The 16,735-nt window shown below is 18.2% G+C and overlaps 5 protein-coding genes across 5 annotated transcripts; 2 read left to right on the top strand and 3 right to left on the bottom strand.

The window, feature by feature from the left end:
• Positions 1 to 186: 186 nt before the first annotated feature.
• Positions 187 to 654, bottom strand: PGAL8A_00247200 (conserved Plasmodium protein, unknown function; the record flags this gene model as incomplete). Its single annotated transcript, XM_028671212.1, has 2 exons — positions 187 to 440; positions 618 to 654. Coding segments are annotated over 2 exons (291 nt in total), but the record flags the coding sequence as incomplete, so codon positions are not given.
• A 680-nt stretch (positions 655 to 1,334) lies between these two features.
• On the bottom strand, positions 1,335 to 2,897 carry PGAL8A_00247100 (conserved Plasmodium protein, unknown function; the record flags this gene model as incomplete). Its single annotated transcript, XM_028671210.1, has 3 exons — positions 1,335 to 1,460; positions 1,574 to 2,298; positions 2,516 to 2,897. The coding sequence occupies 3 exons, from the start codon at positions 2,895 to 2,897 to the stop codon at positions 1,335 to 1,337; spliced, it is 1,233 nt and encodes a 410-aa protein (XP_028527885.1).
• A 3,403-nt stretch (positions 2,898 to 6,300) lies between these two features.
• Positions 6,301 to 8,145, top strand: TRAP (thrombospondin-related anonymous protein, putative; the record flags this gene model as incomplete). The annotated part of the gene is made up of 1 exon (XM_028671209.1): positions 6,301 to 8,145. One exon carries the CDS (start codon positions 6,301 to 6,303, stop codon positions 8,143 to 8,145), a length of 1,845 nt encoding a protein of 614 aa, XP_028527884.1.
• Positions 8,146 to 9,518: 1,373 nt separating this feature from the next.
• PGAL8A_00246900 (conserved Plasmodium protein, unknown function) lies at positions 9,519 to 11,363 on the bottom strand (the record flags this gene model as incomplete). Its single annotated transcript, XM_028671208.1, has 1 exon — positions 9,519 to 11,363. One exon carries the CDS (start codon positions 11,361 to 11,363, stop codon positions 9,519 to 9,521), a length of 1,845 nt encoding a protein of 614 aa, XP_028527883.1.
• A 795-nt stretch (positions 11,364 to 12,158) lies between these two features.
• On the top strand, positions 12,159 to 16,506 carry PGAL8A_00246800 (conserved Plasmodium protein, unknown function; the record flags this gene model as incomplete). Its single annotated transcript, XM_028671207.1, has 2 exons — positions 12,159 to 15,963; positions 16,080 to 16,506. Coding segments are annotated over 2 exons (4,232 nt in total), but the record flags the coding sequence as incomplete, so codon positions are not given.
• Positions 16,507 to 16,735: the final 229 nt, after the last annotated feature.

Here is a 16,735-nt window from a genome sequence, read left to right as displayed (position 1 = left end):
ATAAATATAAATACAATAATATTTTCAATACATTTTTGTTTTTTTTTTTTTTTTTTTTTTTTGTATGAATATGAACACATATAAATACACACTTGAAGAATATATAATTTATAATATAAATATGTAAGTTAGGATAATCATGAATTTCTTATCTATATATTATATCATTTATTTTATTTATATTACTTTTTCATCTTCTGTAATTTTTATTCTATTTAAGGGTGGCCATCCATAATAAAAATTATATCCTTTTCTTTTTGTTTCTTTCTGTACTATTTCTCTAAATTTTTTTAATGAATTTTTCAAGGTATTTTTTTTTTTTATGTTTTTTAATACTTCGTAATCTTCGTAGACATTTTTTACATTTTTATTTTCTTTGTTAAAATCTCCACTGTTTTTGAATATGTTTACTGTTGTAACGAATTTTTTTTTGATACTTTCTATTAAATTAAGAAATTTATAAATATGTAGGTATGTATGTATGTATGAATTTATATATGTATGTATTTATATATGTATGTATTTATATAAGTATGTATTTATATATGTATGTACTTATGTAAATATACATATATATAATTAAATTGTATTTAAATTTTTCTTTTTTTAAAAATAACTAATAATTTTATTATTTAGAGAACAAGGAAGAAACATCTTTTTTTTAATTTTTAAATTTATGTTTGTATCTAATAAAAGAAAAAAAAGATTTTTCTTTGTAAATTTCTAATGTAATTTTTCATTTAAAAAAGATATTAGATGTTTTCTTTTTTTAAATTTTAATTTATTTTCCTTAATGCAAAAAAAAAAAAAAAATAAAAAATAAAATTAAAAATTAAATTTTTTTATTTTAAATTTAAAATTGATTTTTTTTAGTAAAAAAGAAAAACTCATTTTTTTTTTTTTTTTTAATTTTAAAAAAAAATTACATTATACTTCTTTTTATTATTTGTGTATTTTTTTTATTAATCTCTACATAAAATTTTATTTTGCATTATAATATATTAAGTTCCTTTATTATGGATACACTAATCCACATTCTAAAAAAATAAAATTATATATACAAATAGGATGCAACTGTAATGAATGACATTTTTTTTTTTTTTTTTATTAAAGATTCTACATAATTTTATATATTGAAAATTTTCAAACAAATCATACTCAATTTTAAAAAGAGAAGCTTAAAAACTAGAAAAAAGCTTTAAATTTGAAGAAAAAAAAATTAAAAAAAAAAAAAATTAAAAAACAAATAAAAATTAAAAAAAATAAAACAAACAAAAAATAATATTATCAAATCTCCTCCCCATAAAAGACATACTTTTATGAAAAAAAAAATTTCATAATATTTCATAATTTTCCTCTCCTTCAAATACATTTAAATGATTTAAATGATATAAATGTTCTTTGTTCTCTTCTAAATTAATACATATTTCAGACGTTGTGCTTTTAAGCTCAATTATGTCCTATAAAAAAAAGAAAAGAAAAAATTAGAATTCACAATAATTACAATTTATTTAATTATATTTCATTCTATATTATTATTAAATTTTTGTTCTTATTTTTTATTTTTTAATACCTGTTCATTTTTAGCAATATTATTTTTCAGAGAATTAGAAAATTCATTATCACAATAAATAAACTTTTGAAAATTTTTTTTTTCTTTTACTATTTCTGTTATGTTTTTGTTAATTTTTTGAAGTTTATTATCTATATTAAAAGAATTGAAAAAATCCAAAATTTCTATTAATTTAATTTTATTATATTCATATTTGTTGGAAAAAAAAACGGAGTTATTTTTTAGTATAAATAGTTTGTCTAATATATCTAATCTGAATAACAATCTCTGAATAATTCTCTGTGCTTTCATTTTAATTTCATCAAAATTATTTTTTATAATATTTAAAATGAATAAGAGATTCTCATTGTTTTTTTTTATAGTTAATTTTTTTTTTTTAAGAATTCTTATATTTTTTTCTTGATCATTCAAAACTTCTTTTATTTTATCTAAACTAAAAATTGGGATTATGCAACAATTTGTTTTATCTGGATTTTTTTCTAATGCTTTTATATATTTACTTAAAATTTCTTTTGATAATAAATATTCGTGTTTATATATATTATTGCTCCATACTAAATTAGAAAAAGAGCTTAAGAGCAATGAATTTAGAACACGATTTTTAGATTCACTCATATCATCTCTTTGATAAATAAAATTCATTACATATGGATTTTTTTCATAAATGAATGTTTCCAAATATGATTTACATAAAAAAATTTTCCCTAATTTCATTGATATTTCCTCTATAAAAAAAAAAAAAAATATACACATTATATATATATATATATATATATAAACTTCAAAAAAAAATCTGAGTAACTTCACTTTATAATTAATGATATGTTAGCACAATAGTTACTATTATATTTTGCATTATTAAAAAATTATTCATATTTAACATATAATATTCCGAATATTTTTTATATATCTTATTTTTCATTTTTTTTTTATTTATATTACCACATAACTGTTCTGTTAAAGATTTTCTAATTTTTAAAGAACTACCAAAGTTAAATTTATTTTCTAAACTATTTCCAATATGATTTTTTTGCAGATCACTTTTTTCTATGTTATTCTTTAATTTGTCATTTGAATTATTTTCTATTTTTTTTAAAATTTCCGTATTACTTTTTGGAAAATTAAAATTATTTTGGATATTTTCTTTTTGCTCATTCGAATAAGATGCAGTATTCTGAATAGTTAATGCATTTTTTTCTGAACTTTCTTCATTTTTCATTTCATTTAAAAATTTTGGTTCTTGATTAAAAAAATCTTTAGATAATGACTTTACTTCATTTGTTTTATTTTTCTCATTATCAGTAGACTCTTTAAATTTATCCATTTTTTTTAAATTTATTTTTCTATCTTTTTTATAATTTTTTTTGTGTACATAAACTTTTTTTTAATTTCATTATATTTGATATTTAATGTTTCAACTTATTTTTATATATATATAATTATATCTTTATTTTTTTTTTTTCCTTTAATTTTTTTTTAAAAATACATAATATTTTTTGATATTTCTTAAGATCAATATTGTTTTATATTTTAACTAATTAAAATTACAGATTCTTATTAATGATATTCATTTTTAAGTAAAAAACTTATAAAAATATAAAGAATGACGAATATTAATTTTAATATTTCATATAAAACAATAAAATATTTAAAATTATGCTTTAAAATATTTCATTATTTTTACATTAATTTATTTTTTATATTATTAAGCATAAATAAATATATATAAAGAAAATTAAAAAATTTCGAAAGAAAAAAAAAGAATATTAAATTTATTCTTATATAAGGGAACATATCTATGTAAAATATTTTTTTTATTATATTCAAAAATTTTATTCATTTTTCATCATAAATATTTCATTTAAAAAAAAAAAAAAAAATTATTTATAATTTTAAAATAGTTATATTTTTAATTATTTTATAAAAATATAAAAAAAGAAAATTATATATATTTATTAATTTGGACTTACAAAATATATGAAAATTATACCTTTTTTTTAAATTTTAATTTTATCAAAATTTATTAACCAAATACCAATGTTTTCTAATTTTCTTCAAAACTTTATTAACTTTTTTCAAAAGTTCATAAATTTTATAAGAAATATGTATTTTTCCTATTTAAATATTATATGTAATTAGAGGAAATTTATTAAAAAGTTAATAAAACATAATTATATGAATAAACACCAAAATTTTATTTATTGTTATAAATTGATTTTATATTTGTTCTATTTTTTTTAATAATTTCTCTTTAGTTTTGTTTATGATTTTAACGATTACATTTAAAAAATGATAAGGTATTTAAATTTTTTTTTCTTTTTCTATAAAAAAAAAAAAAAACTAAAGGTTTTCATAATTGTATATAACCTAAGCTGTTTATAAAAAATTGTTAATTTCTTTTTGTGCAACTTAAACTTTTTAAATATAAAAATTACATATTTTAAAAAAAATCCTTTTTCTCATTATATAGAAAAAGAAATCACACAAATATTCATTATAAAAAAAAGAATTAAAGGAAATAATTCATTTTATATTTTTTATAAAAATTTTAACTTCTCTTGTTTCATATTAAATTTTATTATTTTTTTTTTTTTAATATAGTCTAGTTTCTATTTTGTTTTTTCAGTAAAATTAGTAATTTTTCTTGTCTAATAATAAACCAAATAAAAAAAAAAAATGAATTCTATATCTTTGTATTATTTAAATAAAATATATTTAGGGCAATTTCCATATAGGAAGGCATAGAAATCCTTTAAAAATTATTTATTTTTTTTCTACTCTTGTTTTATCAAGAACATGCCTCATTTTTTGTTTATACATAATTTTCTAAAATTCAAGAAAAACTTTTATAAAAAATTTTAATTTTAAAATTTTAAGTTGCTTTCATTATAAGACATTTGTTAAAAAAAAAAAAATTAAGATAATCTCTATATAATTATATGTTTACATATATTGTCATTTAAAATAAAGGATTAATTTATTTTTTTTTTTTTTCTGCTGTTTTTTGGTTATTAATATACACACAAAAGACAAAAAAAAATGTGAAAATTTTAATTTTAAGAAATTTTATGGAAATAAAAAAATATGAAAACACTTGGAACACATTGAAACTAAAAAAGGATATATATATAATTTAAGTTATTAAGAAAAAATATGTACTATGAAGAATGCATGATTTATCTCAATATAAAAAAAAAATGTTTTTAATTGACCATAATAAATTATGTCAGATTTTGCTTATTCAATGTTCTATAAGTAGCTAGCTATAATTTTTTACTGAATTTTTTTAGTATTTCCAAAAAAGGAAGTTGTTCTGCGCATGTGAAAACAATAGCTATTTATAATATAAAAGTGAATAAATTTATAACAAAGAAATATGTAAATTTCAAAAAGAGTTGAATTATTTCTCTTTTTTATTATTTAATTAATAAATTCTTTTTATGAGAGTTAATTATATAATTAAATATTTTTTAATAATATTATTTTGATCCTTTTATCTCTTTTTTACATGTATGGTCATAATGTGCTTCTTTTTTTTTTTTTTAATTTAGCATGCAGTTGATTAATTCTTATTCTTACAACATCCATATGCAACTGTTGAAAAAGTATATATTTTTTTTTGATCATATGTAAACTTTATAGAGCTCAAATTAATATATTTTAACTGGATAATATAATTTTTTGATATATTTCTTTAACAAATACATTTTCACTTCTTTTTAACAGCTCTAAGCTTTTATTTTCTCTTTTTTGAATAAATTTTTTTAAAAATACCACTTGTGTGTTTAAATGTTAATTTTAACAATCATACTTATTTGAATTTCAACAATTTTTGAAAAAGAACTATTTTTAGTAGTTTACCATTTATTATTTTTTTCTTTTTTTTTTTTTTATTGTAACTTTTAAAAACAAAAATAACAACTTAAATCAAATATACAAAATTTAGTTTTTAAAAGCAGTACATTTTTTAAATTAAAATCCTTAATAGGAATAGTTTTATTTTTTTTTCAATTTAATGAACATTTATACTTTTTAAAATCATTTTCATTTTTTATTTTTTCTCTAAGATAATAATTTTTTTTGTTTTTTCATTTATCAGATACTCTCTATTTCTATTAATATAAAAACAGACTTTAATTTAAAAAAAAATTTATATATAAATATATATAGAAATAATTTTAAAATTTTATATATTCATACAATATAAATTCATATAATGCACAAAATCTTGTATTTAAAGTAAGCTTGTCTGTCTTTCTTTTTTTTTTGTTGTTTTATAGAAATTTTCCATATATACACGTAGTATATATGAAATGAATTATAGAAAGAATTTATTAATATATAAAAATTTTATTACTACAATAATGTATAAGCTAATATAGTTCTTTAGATAAATATAAAAAATATGATGTAAATAAATTATATTTAATTGGGTATATATCCTTAAAAATATAATAATATATATAATAATATTTTATATGAATGCATATAACATTTATTTCTATTTATGATATTTTTTATGTTATATATATATTTTCTTTTTTTTTATCGTTGTTTTTTTTTCGTTTCATTTTTTATTTTGCATTTTCCTTTATAAATATTTGAGAACAAAACAAAAATTGCATATATATATAAATATATTTATATATGTATGCAAAAAAAAAAAAAATAAAATAAGTCTTTTTTAACAAATCCTTTTTCCATTATTTATAAAAAATATTTGAACTATGAAAATTTTTTTGAGTAATAAATTTTTACTCTTCATTTTTTTTCTTTATTTTAGCACCGTTGTGAAAGGTGCAGACCAAATAGTCGATGAAATAACTTACAATGAACAAATTTGTCATGAAAAAGTAGATCTTTATTTATTAATGGATGGATCTGGAAGTATAGGATATTATAATTGGGTTACTTATGCAGTACCATTAGTTGAGGAAATAGTACAAAACTTAAATATTTCAAAACAAGGAATTCATCTTTATCTCTCCGTTTTTACTCATATTTTAAAAGAATATATTCCGTTAAATAGTATCTTTTCTACTAACAGAGATTTTGCATTAAATGTAATAAGGAGCTTAAGGACTAAATATTCTCAGAATGGCTCAACAAATTTAACTCTTGCCTTAAGTAGAGTATTGAAAAATTATTTTTTAACTAAAGGAAGAAGAGAAGATGCAGTTCAATTAGTTATAATTTTTACAGACGGATCTCCAGACAATAAAGAGTCGGCTATGAAAGAAGTAAATAAATTAAAAAAAATGAAAGCCAAATTTGCAGTAATTGGTGTTGGTATGGGTATTAATAAGGAATTCAACAAATCATTAGTTGGTTGTCCTCTTAAGGAAAAAAAATGTGATCTCTATTCAGAAGCCTCTTGGAATGAAGTGCAAAATGTCATAGCTCCTTTTTTGAAAGAAGTTTGCATCGAAGTAGAAAAAGTTGCGCATTGTGGATCTTGGGGTGAATGGTCACCTTGCAGTGTTACTTGTGGAGAAGGAGTAAGAACAAGAAGAAGAGAAGTTTTACACAAAGGATGTACTGACCATATGACTGTCCTTTGTGAGAAACCAAATTGTCCTGAAATAGTTAAACCCAATATTACAGATGTTCCAGACGTTCCAGATGAAGAGCCAGAACCTATTCCAGAAGAAAAAAAACCAGAACCTGTTCCAGAAGAAAAGAAACCTGAATCTGCTCCAGAAGAAAAAAATCCCGAATCCGTCCCAGAAGAAAAAAAACCCGAATCCGTTCCAGAAGAAAAAGAACCCGAATCCGTTCCAGAAGAAAAAGAACCCGAATCTGTTCCAGAAGAAAAAGAACCCGAATCTGCTCCAGAAGAAAAAAAACCTGAATCCGATCCAGAGGAAAAAAAACTAGAACCTATTCCAGAAGAAAAAAAAATAGAACCTATTCCAGAAGAAGAAAAACTAGAACCTATTCCAGAAGAAAAAAAACCTGAATCTGTTACAGAAGATAGAGAATCAGAACCTGTTCCAGATGGAGAAGCAGAAAATGTTCCACAGAACATCCCAGATGATGAACAAGAAGAAAAAATTTCAGGGGATATTCCAAATGATGAAGAATTAATTCCAAAAAATGAACCAGAAGATATCAAGAGAAATGAATATGACACAACACCAAATATAATTCCCCCAAAAGATACATATAATGACAATGAGATTACTAATCCTATTTCAGAAGAAGATAACGAAAATAAAACAAAAGTTGAAGATAGAGTACCAAGACCACATAATACAGATTCTGAATATATACCTCCGAAAAGGGATAATCATAAAGATGAACCTTCCAGAAGAAAAAGAGAAAATGAGGGGACACAAGGAAAAACCAAGAAAACATCATTAAATGATAACAAATATAAAATTGCTGGAGGTATAATTGGAGGATTAGCCTTACTTGGATGTGCTGGATTTGCTTATAAATTCTTAACGCAAACTCCAACTCCTCCCATAACATCTGAAGCAGCACCTTTTGATGATGTACTTGCTGAAGGTGAAAAAGATATAGAAGAAAATGAACAATTCAAATTACCAGAAGATAATGATTGGAATTAATAACAAATAATATATGATACTTAACACACTTAGAGTGAAACCTGAAAAAAAAATATAATAAGATTATTAAATTATTTATATATATGTAAAATTAACTCTTTTTTTCAAATTTTTTTTTTTTTTTTTTTTAGTAATTTTGCTTTATTTTTTTTTTTTTTTTTTTTGGTATATTATAATTTTCCTTATATTTTTTTTCATTTTGTTATTTTATTTAATTCATTTTCAATTATATTTCATTAATGTTTGTGTTACCAAAATATAAATGTGTCATAATTATACTTAAATGTTTTTAGTAGTAAAAAAAGAAATTTATATAAATTTTAAAAAATATATTAATTACATTTATTTGAAACATTTAAAATGTGAAAATGGAAAAATCTTTTTTGATGAGAAAATTGCAATTAAGAAAAAAAAAAATTTTTTAAATACTTAAGAGTAACATACGTACCTTTTTATATTACAATATAAATTATATATTTATAAAAAATTTTATTTTAATGTGACCATATAAAATTATCTTTTAATATAATTCTACGTATGTGTACATAAAAAAAAATAAAAATAATTGAATCAAATATGACATTGTTTCTTATCTGCATTACAAAAATGTAAAATTATAAAATAAATTTTGCATAAATTAGAAAAATAAGAATATAATTTATAAATTTTAGGTAAAATTTTATTTGTATTGGATAATAAGAACATAAAATATATAATAATTAAAAACTTTAATAAATTAAAATGCATATATCAATAAGCTAAAAAAAAAAGTATTTTAAAAAAAAGTATGTAATTTAATTCCTCTATCAAATTAATATATGATGAAGAATATTCATTGAATTTACACAAAGTATATTTCTTTTCTTTTGTTTTCCTTTTTATAAATTATACAATTTGTATTATGTTTAATATAAAAAAAAAAAAAAAAAAAAAAAAAGACAAAAAATAAGGAATTTTTATATAATAATAATTATATATGGAAACAATATTCTTTTAATCTTTTTGTAATCTATAATATCCTCTACAAAAATATGGAACATAAAATTAAAAAAACAGAATCAGTATCAAATAAAAAAAAATATATTTTAATAATTCTTTTAAAAAAATAAAAAAAAATTTTATTTAAAAATAAAGCACTTGTATATGCTAAATGCAAAAAAAAGGAAAAAAATCAAATAAAAAATACAAGAAAAATTAGTATTATATAATGCACTAATTGAAATTCAACGTTATTTTATGGAAATATATTATCTATTTTATAAATATTTATACACTTAAAATTAAACATATATAAAAAACACACTGAAAAATATTATATTCTTATATTTTTGAAATGCTATAAAAAAAAAAATATATTAGACATATATCTATATTTAGGAATAAAAAATAGTTTCGAAAACAAATTGAGGAATTTTAAAAAAAAAATCAATCTTTGGTAATGTTTTTTTTGGATCTTTATTTTTGTTATATACATTTGAAATATTTAATTTTTCGTATATATACTTAGAGAAGTCATAATTTTCTATCTGGAAATTAGTATTTAAATCTTCATTTATTATTTCTTTGGTGTAAAAGTCAAAATCATATATTTTTAATTGCTTCATTAATTCATTAAATTCTTCAAGTTCCTTTATATTAAAGATATTTTTAATTTTAATATTATTTTCTTTAATTTTGCAAAAAAAAATAAATCTATTTTTTTTTTTTATATCATTATTAAAGTTCACTTTCCTTTTTAAATCATAGATCTTATTTTGTGAATTATTTTCGTTTTCATAATTACTAAAATGCACCCAATTCTTCTTAGGCATATATAAATTTATCAACTCATCTTTATTAATTTGTTCATCTTTATTTAAATTTATTAATTTATAATAATGAGAATATAAATCTTTAACTTTTTCAGAGTTAATATTATTGTTATCTAAATTTTTTATATTACTCTTGTAAAGAGAATCATAAAAATTAGAATATTCATATGTCTCTTGTTTTTGAGTAAAAGGATCATACAACTCAAAAATATTATTATTCTTATTTTTTACTTTTTCCATATCCCTCAAGTATTTTTCATATAATTTTTTATCCTTTAAATCAATGTCATCTTCTAAATAGCTATCTAAATAACTATAATCATGTATTTTTTCTAAGATTTGTTCATCTTCAATAGAAAAGTAATTATTTGAATGTTTATTTAAATCATTTATCATAATATTACCCTTTTCATTTTCTAAAAAATTTGTGTCTAATAAATATGATTTAGTTTTCTTTTTTTCTGCGTTATTTTTATATTCGTCAAAAAAAGCTCCTTCAAAATTATTTTTTGGTTTATATATTTCTTTAATATATTTTTCAAACTCTTTTTGTTCTTTCATTTTAATTGAAATCATATTGTTTCGATGAGATAATATATTTACATATGCATTTTCATAACGTTCGTAATTTTTATTAATATTACATGTTTCGTTACCAATACTTTTTCTTACTGCCTCAAAAATTTGGGGTAATTTTGGTCCCATTTCTTTTCTTATATTTTTTGTTTCTTCTTTTATCATATATTTATTTTTATCTCTTTCATATTTTAATTTTTCTTTTATTTCATATGTTTCCTTTTCATTTTTTTTATCAATACTTTTATTTTTTTTATTTAAATCATTTGTAAAATTTTCTTCCAATTTTAAGCGAGAAGTAGATACAGAATAGGAAGATGAATAAGAAACAGATGGTGAATGAAAAGAACATAATACATTTTTATTATCATCATTTGTAAAACTACTTTGTTTAAGATGTTCTTTTTCCTTAACCTTAACTCCAATAGGAATACCATCAATATAGTTGTTATTTCTAAGTAACGTATAGGATAAACTTTCATTAAAAAACGTTAAGGTAATATCATCAGTGTAATTTTTTCCTTCTAGAAAATTTATATTAGTTACTATATCATCATAAATACTATCATTTTTATCAATATAATCATAAATGGTTTTTTTTTTTAATCTTTTACTTTTATAAATACTTGATATATAATTACATGGTTTAAATTCTTCCTCTTCATCAGCAATTTTTTTTTTTTTGCTTTTATTACTTTTTTCTAATTCTAAAAGACTTTTGTAATAAACGTAAACATCATAGTCATCATAATGTTTTCTCTTTTTGCTTAACTCCTTTTTTACCTCATGTATATCAAGTTTTGTGAGTTTTGATCCCAAAAAATCACACATTTTTATTTCCTTTTTACACTTTTTATAATTAATATTTCATTTTTACACATAAGAAAAAAAAAAAAAAAATTGAAAAAAAAAATTCATATAATAAATATATGCTAATGATTTAAAATAAAAGAAACCATAAAAAAGTTAACTTTTAATTTTTAAAAATAGGACAATTTTTCTTTTTATTTTTGGATATTCTACCCATAAAAAGGAATAAAAAAAAATAAATAAATAAATAAATCTGATAAAACTATGTAATAAAAATTTTAATTTAAATGAAAGATAACACTTAATAAAATTTTTAATTATTAAAATATATATATATATTATAGGCATATTTTTATTTAAATTTTGTTGTTTCTATAATATTTATATTACTTTTTTACTGCATATATATAAATAACATGCTTATTAAATAATCTTTACTTATTTATTTTATTCTTTTTTTGATAAAACATTATTCAAACATACTACAATTATGAATATTTTTTTTTTTTTTTTTTTTTTTTTATCTTAATATAAATTTTTAGATTTTTCATTTTAATTTCTATTTTACTTTTCATTTATATGAGAATTAATTTAATATCTAAATTTTTTTTTTTTTTTTTTTTTTTTTTTTTTGTATCTTGAAAACAGGTTAAACATTTTATAACTCATTTAAAATATATGGTAGAAATTAATTTTAAATATCTTTTTTTAAAAACATTTAACAAATTGGAGGCTTACTAATTTACCAACACTTTTTTTTTTTTAATTTTTGTTAAATATGTGTATTGAAATTATATTTATTGACTATATATTACAATGAATTTGAATGAACAAAAAAAAAATAAAATAAAAGAAAATAATAATGATAAATTATTTTTCAAGCTATATGAGTATGTAAATAAAATCAATACTTTTTGTAGCAATGATTTAAATACTAAAAAAGTAGAAAATAAAATAAAATATACTAATAAAAATAGGAAATCTAATAAAAACAGAAATGAAACAGATAATACTGAATTGGAAATTGGTAATAAAATTGTTAAAACGAATATTAACACAATAATAAAAAATAAAAAAAAACAATTAAATAAAATAAAATATGAAAATGAATCTAATATTTTTGTAGACAATGAATCTGATAACAAAAATAACACATCTGATGAAGATGAAAGTTCATCACATATTTTTCTCTATAACGAATCATATGAAAATGAAAGTGATAATGAAAATGAAGATGAAAATGAAAAGAAAAACATAAACGAAAATGAATCATCTATTTGTATTAATAACCAATTAAAAAATAAGCAAGAAAAAAACAAATATGTCAATATGGAAGAATGTGATTATGACCAGATTGAAAAATTTTCAATTGATAAAAATAAGAAAATAAATAGTAACAATTCAAATAACAATATACATACCTTGAGAATTTTAAAAAACACAAACGATGAAATGCGTGAAGAAAATAATTTAAGTGAAGATGATTTTTACAAAAACAAAGATAAAAAAGAAAAAAAGGAAAACAATTTAAATAAAAATATAGATATTTATAAAGAAATTGAAAATTACTATTTCATTTATAAGTTGAATAGAAAAATTGAGGAATATAAAAGTTTAAATGAAATTAAAATTTTAAAAGAAGAAAGAACTTTACGTTTATCAGAAATTATTAATAAAATTGAAAAAATTTTAAGTTATTACAAAGAAATTAAAAACGAATTACATATGTTAGTAAAAAATAAACAGTTTATATATAAAACTTTTTATTTTATTTTTTTACATTATTACTATGATTACACAGAGGTAAAATTAATGAAAATGAACAAAAATAAAATAGAAAGATACTTAAAGTATTATACAAATGTTGAAAATTTTGAAATCATTCTAAATAATATTGAAAAAAATGAATATGCCTACTTTATAAATATTTATAATGATTCTATTAATGATGAAGATAGTGATAGTTTGGATAAAATGTGTAAAAGTGAAATAATAAAAAATAATGAAGATAAATTTGAAGAAGAAGTAACAGAAGATGAAGATGAAGATGAAGATGATGATGAATTAGAAACTGAAGACGACAAAACAGACAATGAAGAATATGATGATATTGAAGGTGAAGAAAATTTTGAATATAGTGATGAAGAAGAATTAGAATGTGTAGTCAATGAAAATATGTCAAATACAGATGTAGAGATTCCTACACATTTTGATAAATATAAAGGATTCATGCAAAATGAAAATATAAAAGAGAAAAACAAAAAAAAGTTCGCAAAATATGAAATATTTAGAAATGACTTACCAATTAATACGTCTTTTTTAGATAATTTCATCGAAAAGGTTGCTAAGAATAGTCAAGAAAATTATATAAATAATATGGATGAAATTATCTTAAAAAAGGAGCTCTATCCAAGTTTATTAAGAAAAAAAAAGAAGAAAAAAAAAAAAAAAACAAAAAAATTAAATAGAAAAAATGAAATTTATTACATGCTCCAATTCTCAGAAAAAGCTATAAAATTTTTTAATAAAAATAGTAATTATTTTAATTCAAAATCGAAAGTTGCTAAATATCAATCTATTATTAAAAGAATATTAAATTACATTAAAAATTTATTCAGAGACGTTTTAAACAACACTGATTTAAATATTCCTAATAATAAAGGTAATAACATTCATATGCATAGTAATATATATGGAATACATATGAAAAATGAAATAACAGATTCAAGTTGCAACGATAAATTGAAAAATGATTGTGATAAAAATAAGAATATAAATAAGAATATTAGTGTAAATAATAATGATATAAGTGGTAAAAAAAACGAATTAATAGATAATAATAAAAATTCTATGAATGAGAGCGATATAAATATAAACAGTAATCAAATATGTAATTTTGAAAATATATTAAATAAAAATACTAATGAAGCATTTAATAAGACTCCTTCAAATGACATATATGATAGTACTATTACAAATAAAAATATTATAAGTGAATATAATTCTTTTAAAGATAATAAAAAAAATGAGGAAACAAATAATTTTTCAAATATTGATAATTTAATTAAAAATAAAATATTATTGTTAACTAATGATGAAAGCGAAATTAATAAAATATATAACAATATTAACATAATATATTTTAACAAATATATAGATGAATTTGAATATTACAAAAAATATAAAATAAAATGCAAATGTATGAGAAACATACTAAATTTTATCTATAAAAAATCATTAATAGATGAAAATAGCATATATATAGATGAATACAGTTCTTTAGAAAATGTTTATGTTAGTACTAGATTAAAAATATTAAATAATAATATTTTTAAAAATTTTCATTATTTTTCTAACAAAGATATTTGCAAATATATAAAAAATATTTGCTTGTTAGCTATATATATTTCTAAATTAGAATTAGATTTATTTTTTTATATTTTCAATAATAAATTCAATTCTTCTATTAATATTATTTTAAATAACATTGGTGTATCAATATATGACAATATCAATGAGAATATTTATGAATTAAATAATATTCAAATAATTAGAAAAATAATTCAAATTATTTATGTAGATATTATTGAAACATATAATGATAATGTATATAGAATCATATGTGATTATTTAAAAAAAATATGTGAAACTTTAAAAGAAAGATTATTATATATAATCGAAATGTATATCTCTTACTACACGAAGAATATTTCTAAAAACATACCATATATATGTTTTCAACCAATAAAGAAAAAATTTACTAATATAATTAATGATTTTTTATATGAAGAATATTTCTATATTCATAATAATGAGCAAAAAATAAATGAATATAAAAAAGATGCTCATCATACTAGTACTAAAAAAATAAATAGTATTACTTGTGTTCATAAGAGCACATATTATAATGATAACCTGTTAAATGAAGAAAAGAGATGTGATAATATAAAGAATGATAAATATACTGAAAATAATAGTAAAAATATAAATACTGAAAATGTTACATGTAATTTAGATTATTCTAGTGACAGTATAGAGAGTGAAAATAACCATGAAGAACATGAATTTAATATAAACATATTAAATGAAAATAATGTATATAGAAAATTTTCTTTTTATGATTTTCAATTTAATAAAGATACAAAATTTTCTTTAAGAGGAGTAGATATGAATATAATTGGAACAATCATAATTTTAAAAACGATTAGTTTTATAATTGAAGAAAAAACATTTATAGATTTATTTAAGGAATGTTTGGATAATACTTTTACTTCTTTATATTATATGTATAAACATTATATAAAAGAATACAACGATTTATTTAACGGAAGTTTGTTTTTAATAAAAAATTTAAGTTTTTTACTTTATTTATTTTATAAAATTACAAAAGATAAAGAATTTTTAAACTTATATTTAGATAAGGAATTAACACAAAATTTATTATTTCAAGATAAGGAGAAAACAAATTATAATGATAAAATATCTATAGAAAATGAAAATTCTATTCTTTATTTTATTAAAAAAGTTTATAATGTACCACTTAACAGTGAAATACAAAATAAGATTTTAACTTTGTTTAATGAAAGCATATATAATTTTACAATAACAACTATTTCAAATGGTAAATATAATATTTCTCATAACAATTCATTAGAAATTTATTTAAACTTTTATTTTCATAATCATTTTTATATGTATTTATTTTATATGTTAATTTCTACATATTTTTTATTTCAGTGTGTTCTCCTTTAATTAAAATACTATCAGGTGAGTATAAAGATAAATTTTTAGAAAAAGAAGAAAATATAAAAAAAGTTGTACATAAATTTATAAATGGGAAAAAAGATAAAGAAGATGAAAATTTTAATTATATAGATGATAATTTTACATTTTTGGATAAAATTGATTTTAAAATTCTAGAAAAATATGCAGGAGAAATTTTATATGAAAATAGAGAAAAAATAGATAGTAAAAATATTAGTGAAATTAAAAATAGTCTACAATTATTTCGTCAAAAAATATATTTTATATTCCCAAAAATTTATTTTTATGTTAAATTGTTTATTTGCTCAAATACAGATAAATATAATGAAAATAATTTCTTTTATTGTTTATTTAACTATATTTTAGGTGTTTTAAAATATAAAATAATTTATCTACTAAGGTATATACACACATCTTTTATTATTTATTCATGTTAATTTTTATTTTTTTTTTTTTGTTTTATTTTTTTTTGTTTTTTTTTTTTTTGGTATATGTGTGAAGATAAATAAATAAATATATAATTTTTTAATATAATGAAAATTATCATCTATTAATAAATGCTTAATACTATTATGTATAACTAATTTTTCTCATTTTTTTTTTTTTTTTTTTTTTTTTTTAAAAAAATT

Source organism: Plasmodium gallinaceum, assembly GCF_900005855.1.
Source record: "Plasmodium gallinaceum strain 8A genome assembly, contig: PGAL8A_v1_76, whole genome shotgun sequence".
In the NCBI taxonomy this organism is placed as follows: Eukaryota; Apicomplexa; class Aconoidasida; order Haemosporida; family Plasmodiidae; genus Plasmodium; species Plasmodium gallinaceum.
Note: the sequence above shows the minus strand (reverse complement) of the source record. Positions and strands in the feature narration are given on the sequence as shown.